We start from the raw sequence: 20,699 nt of genomic DNA on the forward strand, positions 1-20,699 counted from the left end.
GAACTAGAGATGTGGAGATAAGCAGCTAACATAAATCAAGAAAACTGTATCAGCTTCCCTGTGAGAACAAAATTGCAATAGCTAGAAGTATCTCTTTAGGCCGATAAAAGGTGAAGAGGCCTATAATTGAAATATGAAATTATAAAGGATATCAATAAAGTAAACATGAATCTGTTTACTGAAACCCAGAGTGCTAGAGTTAGAGATTACCTTTATGGAGTAAATTAAATGTAATACTACTTTTCTAGGTGAGATGGTAACTGATGTAGCTTCCTACTTACGTGAATAATATTGAGACTGGAAATGTTGGTAGATTAAAAACATAATTAGTTAATATATTGTTGATAGATTAGAAATTAAGATGACATTCTAGAAATAGCCATTTCTTGGGGTAAATTTCCTATCCAGGAACTATCAAGTTCTTTCATAAAATATCTTTAACATACTTATCAGTGAAAAAAATCTTGCTTTAGTTGGGTTGTCAGTTTTATACTTTGACTTGCTTCTTAATTTGTTATGAAGTTTATGTAGCTTGGGGTCTGAAGTCTTTCTTCTACCAGACCCTATCATGGATGTGATCTTTTGGGCTTTAAGCCTCCATTTATTATTCCCTGAGGGACCTTTAAAAATTATTTGAATATGAATTGTTTCATTCAATGAATTTATTGAGCTTTGTGCATATATATATATATATGGCACTATTAGGTGCTGTGGAAAAAGATGGTGGTAGTAATAATAATATTAATAATAGCTAATACTTAGTGTAGAATTTACTTTTTGCCAAGTGCTGTTTTAAGTCCTTTAGGTGTCTCAGTCCATTTATGTGTGGCAAATCATTTTAATCTTCATCTTAGACTTGTGAAGTAGGTACTGTTGTGATCCCCATTTTCCTGTTAATGAAATGGAGGTAGAGAAATGTTAAAAGTAAGGATTTGATCTAGATGATTGGGCTCATACTCTATTCTTAGGGACAGACAGCTTCTTACTATGTATCTCTGTCATAACTTGGCATTTTGAGTCTGGAAGGCATATAAGAAGGCTTCCCGAGTTTAAAAACAAAGAAACAAAGCCCCAGGGAAGTTAATACATTTCTAGTGAATGGTATAGACTGCATGTTCTCTGGGACTTTAAGAGGAGGACAGATCAGTCTCCTTTTGACAAGTGGCATCAAAGTAGGCCAAGTTTTGAAGTACACAAGGGAATTTGATATCGTGTTCCTGGGGGCCGATGGGGGGGGATGGAGGAGGGAAGATAGAATGAGTACATGCTCTGGTAGGAGTAAATGCCTCATATGTTGTTTCCTGGTTACTTTTGTTGTATCAATGCATCAGTAATATAGAAACGTAGAAGGTAGAATAGTGCCAGATCCAAAAGGAAACTTGAATGCCAGATGAGTAACAGTCTTACACCACAAAAAGTGTGGCCTTCCTATTGAAATAAGAGTTTGAGGTCTTATTCTTTTATGTTTCTACCCGAAATCATTTCTTGACATTCATTAGCTCAGAGATGTACTCAAGTAAAGCTTTCTTCGTTCCCATTATAATAGATGAATTTGTTCATTTTTATTCCCTCCTAAGGTACAGTAGTTAAAATTTTTGGCACATTATTTGGAAATTCCAGGCATTAGATGATATTCTTATTGCTATAGGGACATTCTGTAGGCTCTTTGTAAAATGATTTTAGGATTCGGGTTGTTACTGTTCTTCTATTACCTTTAATCTTTTAACCAACTAGAAAATTAAATCTCTTCTTGCAAATTAATTCATCTAATTGTCTGTAAATTAAAAGACCAAATAAAGATTCTTCATTTGATATCAGAAACTCTTTGTATTCTAAACCAATAGTATAAAACAAAGCCTGTCTTTAAATTTATTTCCCTACGGTATCTGAATTTAAAATCTTCAATAAAATCTGGTTCATATTACTATCTCTAGCTCTGTTTTCTAAAAATAACCTACACTTTACTATGATTCATTTAATATCATCTCATGGCTTCTCATTAGTCAGAAATGCTTTGCGTAGCAAGATTTCATAATGTGAGCAGGTCTGCCACATAAATTAGGTTTATATATTTGGCTATTTTTCCAGCATTGAAGTCTCTTCTTTGTGCATATACAAAACCACAGGAGACTGGTGGCTTAAATTGTATTTTAAAATTTTGTTTTTATTTTTTTAGTTAACATGTTTAATTTGTAATTTTTTGTAGTCCTTTACAACCATAATTAGATGAAAAATGGGTTTACTTTAGTACCTGTTAATTATTCCTCATGCTATTTAAGAGAACAGATTTCATGAACATTTTTTTATTTATGTAATATATATTGTATGCAGAGATAGTAAATGAACATGAGCTTGTTTCCAGTTATAAAGATGTCTTAATATCCACATCTCTACCTAAGGATCTGCTTTTTTAGGTGGCAATACAATAGAGACGAAAACAGTGAATTGTGGAATGGGCTCACATTGCTGCTGACTAGTTTTGTGCTTTTGGTCAACTTCTTTGGGATTTGGTTTTAATTTCCAAGTCTTTGCAGTTTAAATAGATGGCAGTTAAAAACAACTGTGGATGGTGGAACAAATTTAAAGAGCATGTACTTCATTTCTCCAGCAGACATTTAATTGACCACCTACTAAGAACGAGGCACTGTGCTTGCCTTTACCCTTTCAATCTTTCATTTGGGAGTCTGCTAACATTCTAGAGCTTCCACTATCAACTTACATTAATTTTTCCCTGCCTCGCCAGGATGACCATTTCTTATCAGGTCACAGAGGGAGAGAAAAAATATAACATTGGGGATTAGACTTCCTGCTCTTAATATAGAGAAGAAACTGGGAAGTCAGAGAATAGAGTTTTGGATTTCTGTGCCTTCTTCCATCATTAAAAAAAAATTATATGTTTTATGTGTGTGATAGGACAGTAATCTGCATTATGGCAAGAATCACTGCTGTCACATCTTTTGAGATCGACCCCAGAGGTAATAAGTAATAGTAAATAAATATATACCTACTTTTTTTCATGTAAGACTATTATTTAGATACTCCCCTTTGAGAAGAGACTTGGAGTGCTGAAGATGTGTGACTTTGAAATTTACTAATAAACTCAGCTTAAGGTGTAACGGTTAAGCACTTTTTTTAAAGCTCAGTTCAACTATATATTGAGGGCTAGTGGGTGGGAATATAAAGGTTTTTATTTATGAGAAAGGAGATAATTTCATTAATGTTTGTATCCTCCAGTTTGAGTGTTTGTCAGATGCCAGGTTGTCACATGTTGGTTATGAAATCAGTTGGGTTGTGACCAGCATTAAAAAAAAAAAAGGTAAAATATCAGAGTATATGCCAAATAGTAAGTATACTAAGTTTAGCTTTACTTAATATAAGACCTGCTCTTATATAAGACCCAGTCTTTTATATTATATTATGTTATATTGTATTATACCTGGTCTTATGTTAAAATAAGACTGGATCTTATATTAATTTTTGCTCCAAAAGACGCATTAGAGCTGATGGTCTGGCTAGGTCTTATTTTCGGGGAAACACTGTATGTACTAATATATACACATGTATATGCCACATTATTTTTTTCCTAAAGCATGTAAAAGTAAGATGTAGACATAAATGAATAAGCTTTTACTCCTAAATACTTCAGTGTGTATTTCCTTATGAAACGACAGTCGCTTATATATAGCCACAGTACAATTTTCAAAATCAGAAAATTAATATTGATCATTGCTATTATCTGATCTACAGACCGTTTTCAAATTTACCAGTTGTCCCCCTGTGTTCTATAATGTTTTCCTGGTCCAGGATCTAATAATCTAGGAGCACGTGTTACATTTAGTTGTCATGTCTCTTTCGTCTCCTTTAATCTAGAAAAGTCCCTCAAGCAATCTCTGTCTTTCATGACTTCAACACTTTTAAAGAATGCAAGCATTTACTCTATATTAGGTTAGTGCACAAGTAATTGCAGCTTTTGCAATTATTTTCAACCTTTTAAACTGCAGTTACTTTTGCACCAATCTAGTATTATGTGGAAAGCAGAGTCAGAGATTCTCAAATTTGTCAAGGTATTAGAAATGATCTTACGATATTTATTCTCCAGTTGCTTTCTCTTAAGAAAATGTGTGGCCTTTCAGTTAGCTTTTACAAAGTGGAAATTACTGAATAAATTCAGGATAGAGGGAGGAAGAAAGAGCTAGTGTACTTGAAGCTTTTACGTATAAGGTTTAGAGCATATGTTTTATGTGAATGAACATGGGTCGCTGCAGGGGTTGGGCCTTTGAACCCTCAGCCAAGAATGATAAATTATTTATTCCTGGAGTACTTCTGCCAGAACACCGAAATCAATATAGTACTCTCCTTTTAGAAGTTTTACACCTTTTTTCCAAGGCAAACATTCAGATGTATTGAATAGGAAAAAAAGAGAGGACCCTGTTTTATCTGGTAGAAGTAGACAGACATTAAGTTTATTCGTGCCATATTCAGTATTTATTATATTATTTAAAATTTTAACCCTTTCTATATTAATGCTACTTCCTACTGCCTCTTTAAATTATCAAGAAACAGAGCTTGCAACCTACAATGTAGTTTATTTGGCTTATATCTTAACAGTAATAAAATTAGTCCTTGGTATCAACATGGTGGCCCTTCGTGCAACTCTCTCTTCCCTTTCACCTCCCAAATGATTTATGATAATCTCTTGCTCTAATCTAGGCAGTGTTTATAGTGATTGGGGAAAGTGCAGATTCTGGCTTTGCCAGATGATAGCGTTGTGAACTGACTTAACATTTATGATAGTTTCTTTATCTGTAAATAAAAGGGAATGAGTCATTTTAAACCATCAGACTGCAAGAGTCTTCTTGTGTTTTATTTTTACAGTGTTTGTATAAACATTAGTATAGCACCACTCTTTATATTCTAGTTACATTTCCATTAAAATGACATACTGCTGGATTATTTTAGGAATACGTATCTATATTACTATTACATAATTTGAAGTTGTAAGGTGTAATCACTAATGCTAAAATCACCTATCTGAAATTGTGTATCAGCCTTTCTAAGATTTTAGGGCTTTAGAAAAATTTCAAATGCTTCTTTACTAATATGTCTTTATAATAAGGTACAGGGTATGTCATGTAGATATTTAATATTCAAAGATTACTTGTCCAAAGTTACTTAGATGTCTAGGACTAGACTCTGTGAGCAGGCTTATTTTTGATGCTCTAGTATGAGTTTGAAAGGACATGCCATAATCATTGTGCCTTATTTCCAAATTTTGGATAATTTTTCTTCATTTGAATAATTTTCTTCATTTCCTCTGTAATGATTATTTCAAGTGATACTATTACTAATGAGTCATGTGTCTTTTGCTTTGTAGGAACTCATTATACAATGACAAATGGAGGCAGCATTAACAGTTCTACACACTTACTGGATCTTTTGGATGAACCAATTCCAGGTGTTGGTACATATGATGATTTCCATACTATCGATTGGGTGCGAGAGAAATGTAAAGACAGAGAAAGGCATAGACGGGTAAGTGTTTTCAGTAATTATTTTATTATAGTGCATAGTTAGATCATTTAGTAGTATATGTTTCCAGAAAGGATTTGAGATAGCTTTTAAAAAAAAAGAGGTGTATAATAAAATAAAATAGGAAGGCAAGAGAAAATGGCACGCGTTTGGGGGAAGAGTAAGCCACCTTCAGGATTTGGAAGTCAGCATGATTTTCGGCCTTCGTCAGCACCGCAGCTATGGCAAAGAGGAAACTTCTTGCATAATTCTTATTATTCAGAAAGAAGAAACTTATCAGGGAGATAGTTTTATTTGGTTTTTCTGTTTTGTTTTACTTGGTTTTAAATTCTGAGATATTTCTAAATAAGTCCTGTGTAGGACATATTGAGTGTCTTAATGAATCACTAATCAAAAACAGTGGCTTTTACTAAAAAGTACAACTTATGGATCTTTTTGTTGTTGATTGTGACTTACTGGTATAATGTAATCCGAAAATAAATTTAACAAAGAGAAAAAAAATGTATCTTTGACAATAAAATTCCAAATTCCAAAGCCCCTTTATACCTTTGAGGTCTGAAATTTACTTATAAATTAAAACAACTACTTGTACAAATTAGTTATAATCTTTCAATGTATGCATGGATTTTAAGTCTGAAATTGGAATCAGATTATATCTGTTATGAAAAGCACAGCCTCTGAGATTCACCAGTCAATAGTTAGCTTTTCTGGAAACATTATAAATAGAGTTTAACTGAAAATCAGACCCAGTTCATGAAATCAGTATTCTAATCCAGTGATTCTCAAACTTTTTGGTCTCTGATTCCTTTTAAACTGTAAACAGTTTTTGAGGATGACTATGGAACTTTAGTTTATGTAGTTATAGTATTTGATGTTTACCATATTATATATGAAAACTGAGAAATTTAAAAAATATTAATTCATTTAAAAGTAACAACAAACCCATTTCATATTAACATAAAAACGTATTTATATGAAAAATAACTATTTTCCAAAATAAAAAATATTTGGTGAGGGAGTGACATTGTGTTATTTTTTCATAAATCTCATTATTGTATGGTTTAATAAGAGACTGCTGGGTTCTAATATCTTCTTCTGTGTTCAGTCTGTTATGATATGTTGTTTTAATTGAAGTAAATTGAAGAAAATCCAGCCTCACAGTTGGAAAAGCTAGGCGTATTTTAATAACCTCTTAGATCATTGCTGATATTCTTCTTTGATACTGCACCAAAGTGACAAGTGGTAGTTTCTTAAAGATTAGTTGCAATGCATAATCTGAAACTATATCAGTGCACTTTTTGTGTCCTGTTACATTAAAATCCATTGGTTCACCTTGAACTTTGGATGATTTTTAACATCATACAATAGTCACTTGGGAAATACTGATTCGCTGATTTATACAGTTCTTTCAAGTGTTAACACTTTTCATTATATGATACTTTTTTTAAAAAATCACATTTGTTAATTTCAACATTCATCTCTTCAGAAAAGTCTTTAAGTGTTGGGAATCTGTCATCCTTACAGTGATGAATACAAGTTTTCCAAAATTCTAATTTTTCTTGAAAGCTCGTATTGTATCATTGGAAACAAACATTTATTTTACTTGAAACAACAGGCTGGCTTGGTCTGTTTTTTGAGAAAATACCTGTCAAATTCCCAAGTCTGAAAACCCATAGTTTGTTGTCTTTCTTTCAAGTAAAAATGGTGTTCCATGTAAGTGTCTAGTTTATTTGCAGCTCAAATAAATCCCACATATGCTGTTCCTTCATACATAACCTCATACTTCACTATGCATTATAAATGCTTTGTATACACTCACGTCATCACGCATTATATTATAAAGACTCAATGATCGAGCCATAATAATTTTACTGCTTCAACAAAGACATTCTTAAGTGAAACTGGCACTTATTTTTTTACTGGGCTATGTGGCTGTGAAGAATGTGATGACTGCCAGTACATTTAAATGCCGCTGCCTTGATTTGTGCCCAATAGACAGCAGTTTTGCTATTGTTTTTGTGTTATCTGTGAAAATGTGAACACAGTGAAAAAGGCACGTCATGGCTTAGTGTTATTATGAAAATAGTTTTGACTTTGACGACCCCTTGAAATCCAATTACATGGATTTCCTTAAGTTCAGATTGTACAGAAAAGGAAGAAAATGTGAAGTCATATGGTTCCCTCACATCCCCAAAGTTGATGAGGTTTTGGTTTGCTTGAGAAGGTCTCAGGGTGTCTGGGGTCCCCACAATGATAACCACAACTTGAATCCAATGCACCTAAACCGGACACATTATAAATCTTGTATCTTGTTTGATTGTTAGGTAGATACAATTATACTTGAAGTGTATACACTTAAGGAGTCATTAACTCATTCAGGTTGGGGTTTAAATGTGGTTTAAAGTGAGGCATTGTGAAATACCATAAGACACCATGTTTATAAAATTTTAGAGAAAATTGAAACTAAAACCACAGCACACTCCTTTTTTCTCTAATTTACAAATTCCACAGTCCTTGAAAACATTTCAAATAATGAAATAATGTACGAAGTAGTCAGTAAGTGTCCTAGCTAATCATATCAATCACCTCTTTCTAGATAAGTGAAATATTTTCAATACTTTCATCTGTGCTCATATATAATAACAAAAATTTTTAAAGCTGGGACAGTCTACACATAGATGTTCTTGCTGTTCTTAAAATATTAAATTAAAAAAGAAAAAAGTATGTCAGTGCATGTACCTACCTAATGCTTTTTCCCCTAAGTTTTTTATTATACTTGTAGCCCTCCTACCCCAGATTCCTTTGAAGCAAATCAACATTATTATATAATTTTAGATACTACTATTTCAGTATTTTACAAAATGGTTGTGATCTAATTGTCATAGCTTGAATATTTTTATAAAGAGAACCTCATATTAATTCTACGAATTTCCTTAAGTTCGGATTATAGAGAAAAGGGAGAAAATTTGAAATCATATGGTTCTCTCACATCCCCAGAGTTCACTGATGAGGTTTTGGTTTGCTGGTTTGGTTTTTGTTTCATATATATATTCATGCACTCATGGATTTAAACTTATTCGATGTGTTTTCATCATCATGATTTTTATACTGACTGATGTCCATGTTATTCCATTTTGACGAGTGGCAGCTTATTTTGGTTGGTTCATGTGTCCTTAGACACTTCCTTAGTAGACTTCGATGTATTCTGGAAAAACAAGATGATCCTTACTTAGCTCATGTTACGTTTCCTGCACCAAACTGGGAGTCGGCTATTCCTCCAAGGAGCTCTGGTTCCTTTGGAGAAAAATGGCATGTAGGCAGTCTGGGCACGAGAGATACTAATGGCTTCTGCATTGGCCATGGCTAGCCTCTTAAGTTTATAGCAACCTTCCAACTTAAATTCAACACTTAAGGTTTTTATTTAACCTCTAGGTCTTAAATCTGTATCTTATTCCAACCATGCCCCAAATCTCAATGTCACATATATAACCATTTGATTTACGACATAATACCCAAACAGCAATTTCAGAATAATATTACCAACACTGTCGCCAAATAGAATGCTTACTGAAAAGTGTTTGTTTTCTTTTTTTATAATACTCTTTGTCCTTAGTGTTTATCCACTAGGGTTATGCATACTAATTATTTGGTTTCCAAGTCCCTGTCCCTTCCAATCTATTGCTTTCTTCCTCTTCTAAGTAGCGATTTACATTAAAAATTTTATGGTTTATCACTTTATTTCTAAGAATATAAGCAGGTATATTTATATACTTATCTTTTTTTTTTTTTTTACAAACAGGAGCATACTGTGCATATTTTTATCCACCTTGCTTTTTCCCACCTGCATCACACTGTATCTACCTTATTCTTCTTTTGAATGGCTGCAATTTTTTATTACATAGATGTACTGCAGTTTATTTGACCAATGCCATATTGATGAACATATAGATGAGTTCCAGTTTTTAATTATATTTTATTAAACATTACAGTTATTTTTATTGAGAAAAGACAACATGAGGTTTAGTGATTGTTTTTGGAAAGAAATGACCTACCTTCAATCCTAAAGAATGGTTAATATCTGTGATTGGTTGCGTATAATATGGAAAGAGTAAAATTACCTCATTCAACTTGGAACTTACTGAGTCTCTTTAATGGGACCCTGTGGCTTGAAATAGGCCAGATGTTTGCAATAGACCAGATCACTGACTTCCAACTGTAGCCCTCTTATGGGACAATTGATATCCTAGGCTGAGAATATTACTTTTTTTCTTCTTCTTTTTCTTCCTCAACTTTTATTTACGTGCTGGTAGTAATGTAGTTCCTAGGATATGGCTTTTTAAAAGCAGCGATCCTAGTAAACAGGAAAGGTTAGGGTTTTAGGTTTAGAAGTGCATTCCTACTGAGAGGGAGGAATGGCTGCTTCTGTCTTAGGAGAGTGAAATCTGGAAATCAACTCTGTTAAGGTTCTGCTAATCCCCCCTCATCCACTGTATTCAGTTGAGGACATTTCTGACTTGCACAGTAATTAGAAAAGAGCCTCTGGACCCTACCATTTGGATTGGAGTTCTCTATGACTGCATATTTACAGGCCGACAAATTTATTTGTCAATTTATTTTATAGTCCCTTTATTCACATGACTATTCTATATACTGCATTTATGGGCACGGTGCTGTTATTCACTGACCTTACCTTTTAAAGAATAGATAAACCATTTAACTGCTCGGACCAGAGAATAACTGGGGAACAATAGACATTTCAAGCTATAATGTCTTATTTCTGTTAATATAAAAGATGTATACCAGCTAAATTTGATACAATTTAGGCCAGTCTAGGTCAGACTTTATATGGTTTGTGGACCCCTTGCTTTCAAATTCTGAGATTTTTGTTAATAATACAGATCTCTGGGTAAATGTTTGTCCTCTGGTTTACAGGTATAGCAACTGATAGTGGTTTTGCCCCAAACTCACCTTTCCCATTATTTAGTTTAGAAAGTACTGTCCGGTGTATAGTAACTGAGAAAAATTGTTAGATTCTAGAATTGTGGCTTCTATTTATAGTTTGAAAAATGAAGCATAAACATTTCTAATTTCAGATCAACAGCAAAAAGAAAGAATCAGCATGGGAAATGACCAAAAGTTTGTATGATGCGTGGTCAGGATGGCTAGTAGTAACACTGACAGGATTGGCATCAGGTAAAGAAAAATGTTACTGCAATCAATCATTTTCTGGTTAATAGAACAATAACTAGTTCTCCCCTCCTTCCCACAGTTTTCTTTTTAGGTACTGTTTGATTTTTGAAAGCATTTTTCTTGTTTCTTCAAAAACTTTTTAAATATAAGACTAGAAGGCAGGAGACCTCCGAATGTAGTCTTGGCTCTGTCACTTTAAGTGTCTATCTTTTTTTTTTTTTTTTTTTACTGTAATTAGTGATGTATTTGATTTATTATTTCCATCTTACTTGTTTTTAAATTTTTTAAATAAATTTATTTATTTTTAATTAGTTTCAGGTGCACAAGACAAAGCAAAACTTAGACGTTTATCATTTACATCCCTCACACTGTGTGAACCCCCCTCCCCCAATCCACTATCCCTCTGTACATTCCCCAAATTAATTTTCAAACCCCCATGACCATCTTGTGGTTACCGACTATTTTTCAAAAACCTCTCACCTTCCCCTTATCCCCACCCCCCCGCCCCTCTAGCAACCCTCAGTTTTTCCTCTATGTCTCCAAAACTGTCTCTGATTAGTTCATTCACTTATTCTTTTCTTTAGATTCCGCATATAAGTGAGATCATATGGTATTTGTCTTTCTCTTTCTGACTTATTTCACTTAACATATTGTTCTCTAGGTCCATCCATGTTGTTGCAAATGGTAAGATTTCTGTCTTCTTTATGGCTGCGTAATACTCCATTGTATAAATGTACCACAGTTTCTTAATCCAGTCATCTACAAACTTTCTGGGCTCAGTTTCTATATCTGTAAAGTACATGGTTTGGACCAGATGATCAATAAGTATCTTTTAATGTTAACATCATAATAAATAGCTAATATATATTGAGCGCTCCCTGTGTGTCATGGACTGTTCTAAAAGTTTTACGTGTATATAAACCACATGGCGGTCCTGTAGTATATGTGCTGTTATCACCATTTTACAGATGAGGGGACTGGAGCACAGAGAGGTTAAGCCACTTGGCTAATGTCACACAGCTAGGAAGTGGCCAAGCAAACATGTCAGTTCAGGCAGTTTAGCTCAAGAGCCTACACTTTTAACCACTGTGATGGAGAGTGCCCACAAAGTCCCTATGTGTGAGATTTTAAGAAATAACACTGAAGATCTGAAAACAGACATTAAGGACTATTTTAATGACTTTCAGCTTCCACCATGGGATATTATGTCCAGAAGAACATGAGGAAAATTAAAATTTTTTATGGAGAATAGAGGGAAATACTCTAATGGGCATGTACGAGAACTTAGTGGCCACTGTGTATGTGACTCATTGATCTTTTTATATGATGAGAAGGACCTAGGTTTTGACCATAAAGTTCGTTATTTTTTGTATTCTGTCAGTAAAATGATCTTGATATATTTGATTTTTTGTTACTTAAGGAAAAAAATGAAAATCTATCACAGTAATTCATTAACGCTATGAGTTTTACTAATTATTTCTAATGGCATTAAATTTTAATGAGATGGAGATCCTTTGTAAATTTGATAATTAAGTCTTGGGTTGAAGTGCACTAGTAAAAACTCTGACTTCAATAACCAGATTTGTGAACCTCCTGCCAAGTAGCTGTCTTTTGAAGATGTTTTAGTATCTTTTAGACACCTTTTTTTAAATTCACAATTAATTTGAACGATGTAACTAGTTTTAATTTCAAACAAAGAATGACAGTTTCATTTTAAAGAAAATTCTATTTACAGTTTTTAAAAAGTAATATAAATTCATTGATAACTAAGATTTGAAAATCTTAAATTCTTATGTATTCCCTATGTGAACCTTTATTTATAGGAAGTCCCCTGCTTTTCTTGGCTCTTTTAACTTGATAGTTCTTCCCCAAAATGGACTTAATTTTTTACCACCTCCACCATGTTTTTATAGGGGCGTTAGCTGGGTTAATAGACATCGCTGCCGATTGGATGACTGACCTGAAGGAAGGCATTTGCCTTAGTGCTCTGTGGTACAACCATGAGCAGTGCTGCTGGGGGTCTGATGAAACTACATTTGAAGAGAGGGATAAATGTCCACAGTGGAAAACATGGGCAGAATTAATCATAGGTCAAGCAGAGGTAAGTCTTGCTTTGTCTCAAGAGGAATTAATGATTGATATGGTGCAATGAGTCTCCAGATTATTTAATGATAGAATTAATGACATATTAGATAATTGCAACCTTAATTAAAGGAAAAAATAAATGTAATAGGATAGAATGGATAATGTGAGAATCCCTTGCAGCAAGTAAAATATACGTATTGTTTCAAGATGCTTTTGTATTAATTAGATAGTCACATCCAAGTCTCATGGATGGTGACATAAAATGTAATTCTTATTGTAGAAAAGAAGTACAATAGGATCTGTGAAACCACAGAAGGTTATTATGAAGTCAAGTTATTAAAACTGTTTAACGTACTACATTGCGAATAAACAGGAAGTATGAATTAATCAAAAAATTGAGTAAAATAAGCCTTCTTACTGGAGTTATCCAGAGATTTTTTTTTTCTTCATGGAATTACAGTATTGAAATGTTTATTTTACTATTCTTGATCTATAATGAACATTTTAGAAATTAGAATTATTATATAATATATGGAATATTATATAATATATAGAATATGTATAATACAATATCAGAATATTATATAAATTACCTGATCATTTGTGGATACATTTTCAAAATTTTGTAATAGCTGAATTTTAGAGATTGAAGTATATGTAACTGAGATTCTGGAAAACAAGACTTTAGGGATCAGGAAAAAATTAGAAAAAACATTAAATAGATTAAGGCTCCTTGGTATGTATACAAATGTGTCTTTGGATTCTACTTAGTTTGTTCATGTAAAGCTATTATTATTGCAGTAAATCAAGAGCTTTAACAAGTTTTACCAAAGTTTCTTATGAGGCAAACACTTGCATTAGAGGTAAGTTAAATTCATACTATTGAACAATTTGCTTTTTAGGGTCCTGGTTCTTACATCATGAATTATATATTGTACATCTTCTGGGCGTTGAGTTTTGCCTTTCTTGCCGTTTCCCTGGTAAAGGTGTTTGCTCCATACGCCTGTGGCTCTGGAATTCCGGAGGTAAGCCTTACAACATTTAGTATCATTAAACATTCAGTAATTGTTATGGTGCTTATCGTTTTGCCTTGGGGGAAGAAAGTGGTTGTTTTTTTGGAGAAATGGTTTATTTGTAAGATGCAAAGGAAAAGTTAAAATATGTAAACTTATTGTAAACATCCTTGAAAGAAATTCTTCCCTGTAGTCATTTCATTATCTGCTGTGGAGATTGATTTTTTTGTTTTTTATTTCCTCACCACTAATTTAGCACATGACTAAACAAGTATTAGAAGAGTTAGTTAAACCTCAAGAACCTGGCAAAATATCTTGAGACCTAAAGTTCTTTGATGGATTAGTTGATGTTTTACAGTTGTGACACTGATTTGAATACGTTCATTCTCGTTCTGTACCTATCTTTTAATTAGATAAGTTAATAAATCTTGACTTTGGAAGATAATACGTATAACTGTTTAAAATAAACATTTGATTCAGAGTGGGTCAATAGTGTGCACTTTTGGGTTTTAATGTTTACAAATAATAAAGGAGAATATACTTAGAATTGAATGTGATGTTAACTCGTTGCTTGACCCTTTTTCTTTTTGTTTTAAGTAAGTTACCAGCTTTTCCTAGTGCATTTCTTTTCAAATCTAAATTGTAGTGATTTTTATAGCTGTATTAATTAAGACTACTTTAATAAGGAGCAATATCATGCAGTATTTAGCAGTTGCCACTCATCCTTCTTGATACATAGGAAAATATTACATATAATTGCAGTATTCTGAGAAGGCATATCTCTGTTTCTGATACAGCATGTCTGAAATGTATCTAACGATATTATATTTCTACAACAGAAATATTTAAATTCACCTTTATGTGATTGTATAATTATAACCCTTGTATTAAGTTTATAGTCCCTTTAACGTGGCCAGATATTTTAGTTTTGTTTGTGAGATAGGGTTGCTTTCTATCCTTTGCTTGGGACAAGAATTAGAATATGCTAATAGGTTTTTTATACGTAGCATATGAGTTAAAGCTTTTGAAAAATTAATTGTGAATTGTTCCATAGTCCACCGAAATTTACAAGTTTTGTTGTGTAAAACAAGAGGATAATTTCAGTTAGTTAAGTTCTCATATTTGTTAAAGGAAATTTTAAACTTCCTTAATCTTTCCTTTATAGATTAAAACTATTTTGAGTGGATTCATCATCAGAGGCTACTTGGGAAAATGGACTTTAATGATTAAAACCATCACATTAGTACTGGCTGTGGCATCAGGTTTGAGTTTAGGAAAGGAAGGTCCCCTGGTACATGTTGCCTGTTGCTGTGGAAATATCTTTTCCTACCTCTTTCCAAAGTATAGCACAAACGAAGCTAAAAAAAGAGAGGTAAGTGTCTTTTGTAATTTGACATATACGTATCTGTTACATAGACGTATCAGTGAAGAATTTCCTGGTGTAAAGATAACATTTTACTCTACTTTTTGGATAAATTCTTTATTCAGATGAAAAATTTAATGTGAAAATTGTGCTGCTTTTCCTTTTCCTGAATAATTACTAATGCCTTTCTAGAATCCATCCTCAGTGCTGCTCAGTTATTTGTATATGTCAGAGAAGTTTTAGGTAGACTACCTGGTGATCATTGGTTTCAGTTGAATTCCACAGAGGTCTTTCCGTTTGTTTTTGCCTTACACCTCCCCTCCTCTAAAGTGTTTCCCAAATACAACATTATTTTTACTTTTATTCTCACCATCAATATTTCACCAGGGTTGGGAAATCTTAACAGCTGTGTTTTCCTCTGGAGGAAGGAACCATGCAGAGTCAGTTCTCCTTCCATCACCATGTCTAATGCCAGTGGGAGTGGTGTGTCATCTGCAGAGAGGGATCGGGCACCCCAGAGAAGTTCTGAGGGTCTCCAAGACCGCCTGAGGTTTAAATCAGAGATTCACATTAAAGGGGATCTAGGAATTCCTCTTTATTCAGCTCTTTAGGGCAGTTTCTTTTACCATTTATTTCAGTCCAGCCTAAGATCGTCTAGGAGATCTTTTAACTTTATATATTATAGTTTCCCGGATGTTTCTAGATTGCTTGGGATATTTTTTTTAGAAGGCAAGTAAGCTCTTGAGATCTTCTGTGTTAGCTCTAGACTTTGGAGGCCCAATAATCCCCTCCTGTTTTCCCAATCTAATCTTCAGCCTTAGATGGTACACAGCTCTTTGAATTTTTAAGGTATATTTTTATATCACATTAACTATTGAGAATTCAGGGGTCCCTGGTCCTAAGATGGGACCTTTCATCCTGTTGTTTTTTTACAATACAATGAAAAAGTAGAATTTTTTTTTTTTATCAAACTATTTAATTCCTTGATTGAAATAATTCTAATTTTTCTTAATGTTAGCACCAAAGCACTGTCATTTCAAAAGTGGAACACTCCAGAGTATCATTGTTTTATCTCTGAATGATAATTGTGATGCCAGTACAACCCTATATATAACAAAAATAACTAACCTTATTGATAACTTAATATGTATCTGGTTCTGTGGCAAGAACTTTACTTGCATTTTAAAATTTAATTCCACAAAAATCTTATTTTAAGTTTGCAATATAATCCTCATTTAAAGAGGAAAGTAGAGCTTAAAGTGGCAGACTTGCTTAAGATTGCATAGCAGACTGTCAGAGTGTGGATTAAAATTTTTCTTTAACTCGAAGGTCGATACTCTGAACTACTATACTATTATGACTGTGATTGTGTGGATTGTCTTTTTGTGTGTTAAAACAAAACCTAAAATGGCAAGTTAGTGGCTAAGATGGAAAAATAGCAATTGTCTCCTTAGTTCAATTTCTTTACTTGCTATTGTACCTTGACATTTTGGGGATAAGATTCTTATTTATTCATTGTAAGTGAAAAAATATAAATTATTAGAATATGTTATTGAAATTAAATTTACCTAAATTTTAATGAACACACTATGATGATTAGTAAGGTTTATGACATTAATTTTATTCTGTCACCTTAGTATATAAATGTCTAGACTTTACTTGTTAGTCGAAAGCATTAATGCGTCATAGTTTGGCTTTCTTCCTATGCCCACTTCCTTGACATTTTAAAAATTGATTCTTAGATACTTAGAAAACAGATTAAAATGTGTGTGAGTTATAGGTACATGGGTGTTAGCTTGATTGTAAAATTCTGTTAAATGTAGAATCAGATAATTCTGTTAAACGTGTTGTCTACAATCCTAGTAGTGGAAAACAAAACAAAATAATAAGTTAGACTGCCCCCAAATAGGCAGTCTGCATTCTGAAAGCCAGATACTATTTAATTAAAATAAATATTTGTTTATTTTTAGTTTACCAAATGGCAGTCTTACTATGTAGTTTGTGCTCTTAACCACTTATAATTTAATTTTGATTTCTAATTTCTCTTTCAGAAATGTAAAAATTGAACATTTGAGGAAATGTTTTCATAGCCTCAGACATTTATTGGAGTAAAATTGTGAAAGGAATAAAGACTCTTAGAAAAGTACAAATAAATGCCCAGTGAATTTATATGTGTAGTTGGCTTCACACTGGTGAGAAGTGGGCAATATCCCAGTGACAGACTAGGGAGTTGGAAAGAGGATCCGTTGCTATATGTGTTGGTGGATTGTTCTCTTCCTTGAACTTGATTGTTCAGGATTCTGGTTGGAGAGACTGCATCACAAGGGGGAGTCTTTTGGAACTTGAGGCTCCCCGTATTGGCAGTGCCAGTATTTTTGGAGGACTTAGGGTGAACATACAGGGAAACTCAATAGGTTTTAAGTTTCCTGGATATTTTACTAGGATTTGGAATAGAGTAGTTATTAATGATGATGCAGTTAGCTCTAAAATCTGAAGAAATAATATCTAATTTAAAAATAAGCAAACAACTCTCCCCTCACATCCCAGTCATTGCTCTCTCCAATGGTCTTCACAAATAAACAGCTTGAAAATTGGCAGTATTCATTTCCTCGCCTTCTTTACATCCCATTTACATTAGTATATCTCGCACGGATGTTTTTGACTAAATACTGAATATATGAATGACCTTTCAATTGAAGCAAAAGAGAAAAATAAAATTTTTGAAGAAATAAATATTTGCCCTTGGGGAGGAGAAGGACATGTGAGTTAAATTCAGAAGAGGCATTTTGAAAATTTAGAGTAGTGTGCAATTTTTATTTAGTATATTTTTGAATTTATAAGAACATACGAAATAAGCTATATCCTCTTTTTAGGTACTATCAGCTGCCTCGGCTGCAGGTGTTTCTGTAGCTTTTGGTGCACCGATCGGAGGAGTTCTTTTTAGCCTGGAAGAGGTAGGTTAAAAAAAGGAAAAAAGTACAGTAATTAAAATGTGTAATTGCAAATCTATTTTGGCATACTTTCCAGTTTTATAGCTATTGTAATATTAATATATGTAGATTTTGTCTTTAAATTTTCAAATTTACTTTCATAGTTATTTTTTACTCTTATACTATAAGAGTGTACTATACTATAGTATACTATATATGTTCTTAACCTTGAGAAAATATTTTTAAAAATATTATTCATGTATAAACATTAGTGATTATTTAAAATTTAACTTTGAGTTATTTAAAAGTAAGCAGATAGGAATTTGACTTAATAGAAAATGTTTAAAACAATGTATCCCTATTAACTGAAATATAGCCTATGCTTTTTTTTTAATTACAGTTTATTGGGGTGACAATTGATAGTAAAGTTACATAGGTTTCAGGTTAACAATTCTGTAAATCATGATCTAGATATCACACAGTGTGTTCATCACCCAGAGTCAGTTCTCCTTCCATCACCATATATTTGATCCCCTTTACCCTCATCTACCACCTCCCTCCCTCCTTACCTGCTGGTAACCACTAAACTATTGTCTGTGTCTATGAGTTTTTGTTTCTTCATTTGTTTGTCTTGTTCATTTGTTTTCAGTTTTATATACCACATATCAGTGAAATCATAAACTTAATGGTAACCATTCAAAAAAATCCAGAACTGATATATGTAATATTTAAAAATTTTTCATTCCTAGATGGTCTTTGTAAGTTTTTCTTATTTGATTATTTCTGTTCCACTTAATGTTTAAGGAGATAATTTTAGTTGCTTCAGTGAAATATGTTGTTTTTGTCTTCATTTTGGTCCTTAAGAATTTTTATACATTTACACAAAAATATGACTAGGAATATTTTAAAATTAACTTTTCTTTTCCTGTTGTTTGTGTTCTATGCTTGTTTTTTCTATTTTCTAATATAGAAGAAGTAAATTAAATATGAGCTAACATGAGATGATGGCAGTACATTTATTCTATGATTGAATTGGAGGGGGAAATCATTTTGAAAATAAAACAATGCTAGGTATTTTAAATAATTATTAGACATTTATGACCAGTTGATATTGTGAATGTAAAATGATGTGATAATCAAAGTTAATAAAGCATCAATTATTTTTCTTACCACAGTAAAATCCGTTATATGTAAATTCTAGCTGCAGCAAAATTTAGAGCTATGTTATTTACCATTCAACTTATAACTATTATAACATATCAGAAACATCTTGTAAAATTGTAGCATTAATTTTCTTTCTTTTCCTTTTTTTTCTTAGGTTAGCTATTATTTTCCTCTTAAAACTTTATGGAGATCATTTTTTGCTGCGTTAGTGGCTGCGTTTGTTTTGAGATCCATTAATCCATTTGGTAATAGCCGTCTGGTCCTTTTTTACGTGGAGTATCATACACCATGGTACCTTTTCGAACTATTCCCTTTTATTCTCCTCGGGGTATTTGGAGGGCTTTGGGGAGCCTTTTTCATTAGGGCAAATATTGCCTGGTGTCGTCGACGCAAATCCACCAAATTTGGAAAGTATCCCGTTCTGGAAGTCATCATTGTTGCAGCCATTACCGCTGTGATCGCCTTCCCTAATCCCTATACTAGGCTCAACACCAGTGAACTGATTAAAGAGCTTTTTACAGACTGTGGGCCCCTGGAATCCTCTTCTCTCTGTGACTACAGAAATGACATGAATGCCAGTAAGATTGTCGATGATATTCCTGATCGTCCAGCAGGCCTTGGAGTGTATTCAGCTATCTGGCAGTTATGCTTAGCACTCATATTTAAAATCATAATGACAGTATTCACTTTTGGTATCAAGGTAAGTGCTAATGTGGGATGACATTTATGTAATCTTGGCATGTTTCAAACTTGTATGTAGAATGAGACGTGAAGTTTTTATCTAAAGGTGGTTTCGTAAACGTAGGCTGAAAAGTTTTTATGTTTTGGGTTTAATTTTCAGTAATGAAAAAAACAATTCCTTAGGGCATATTGTTGAGTGTGGTATCTGTTACTGTGTAGCAAATTACTCCAAAACGTCACATCTTAACATAACTACTGATTTTGCTCTTGATATTGGTCAGTGGTTGGGGAAGTACTTAGCTGGGCTTGTTTAGTTTGTGGTCTTTCACACAGTTGTCATCAGACATGATGACATTTGTCTGGCACCTGGGCTGAGAAGATCCAGACAACTGGAGCTGGAATATCTGGGCTCTTGGAACATCTGCCTCTCTCTAGATGTTTTTTTTTCCCAGCATGATGGCCTCAGGATAGTTAGATTTCTTCCATGGTAGCTCAGGATTCCAACTGCAAGTGTCCCAAGAGGCCTGTTCGTAATCTAGCCACAGAAGTCAGCCAGTATGCCTTCTGTTGCATTCTCTTTGGCTACGCAGTCACTAAGGCCTGGGGGAGGGACATACACTCACCTCTTAGTGGGGTGCATGCTTCAAAACCATTTATATTAGTTTCCTATTGCGGCTAGAATAAATTGCCACAAACATAGTGGTTTAAAATCACTCAAATTTATTATAATTGTGGACATCAGAA

General features: G+C 33.3%; 1 protein-coding gene across 6 annotated transcripts in view; it reads left to right on the plus strand.

Moving 5' to 3' along the window:
- CLCN3 (chloride voltage-gated channel 3) overlaps nt 1–20,699 on the plus strand; it is a 75,475-nt gene that overhangs the window by 31,187 nt on the left and 23,589 nt on the right. For all 6 annotated transcript variants that reach the window (XM_074338311.1, XM_074338312.1, XM_074338309.1 and 3 more), the window contains 7 exons: nt 5,375–5,532; nt 10,623–10,722; nt 12,633–12,820; nt 13,707–13,829; nt 14,983–15,189; nt 18,054–18,134; nt 19,429–19,974. In XM_074338311.1, the coding sequence (XP_074194412.1) occupies nt 5,375–5,532; nt 10,623–10,722; nt 12,633–12,820; nt 13,707–13,829; nt 14,983–15,189; nt 18,054–18,134; nt 19,429–19,974 (1,403 nt within the window). The remainder of the gene's footprint in view (nt 1–5,374; nt 5,533–10,622; nt 10,723–12,632; nt 12,821–13,706; nt 13,830–14,982; nt 15,190–18,053; nt 18,135–19,428; nt 19,975–20,699) is intronic.

This window comes from Rhinolophus sinicus, linkage group LG07, assembly GCF_036562045.2.
Source record: "Rhinolophus sinicus isolate RSC01 linkage group LG07, ASM3656204v1, whole genome shotgun sequence".
In the NCBI taxonomy this organism is placed as follows: Eukaryota; Metazoa; Chordata; class Mammalia; order Chiroptera; family Rhinolophidae; genus Rhinolophus; species Rhinolophus sinicus.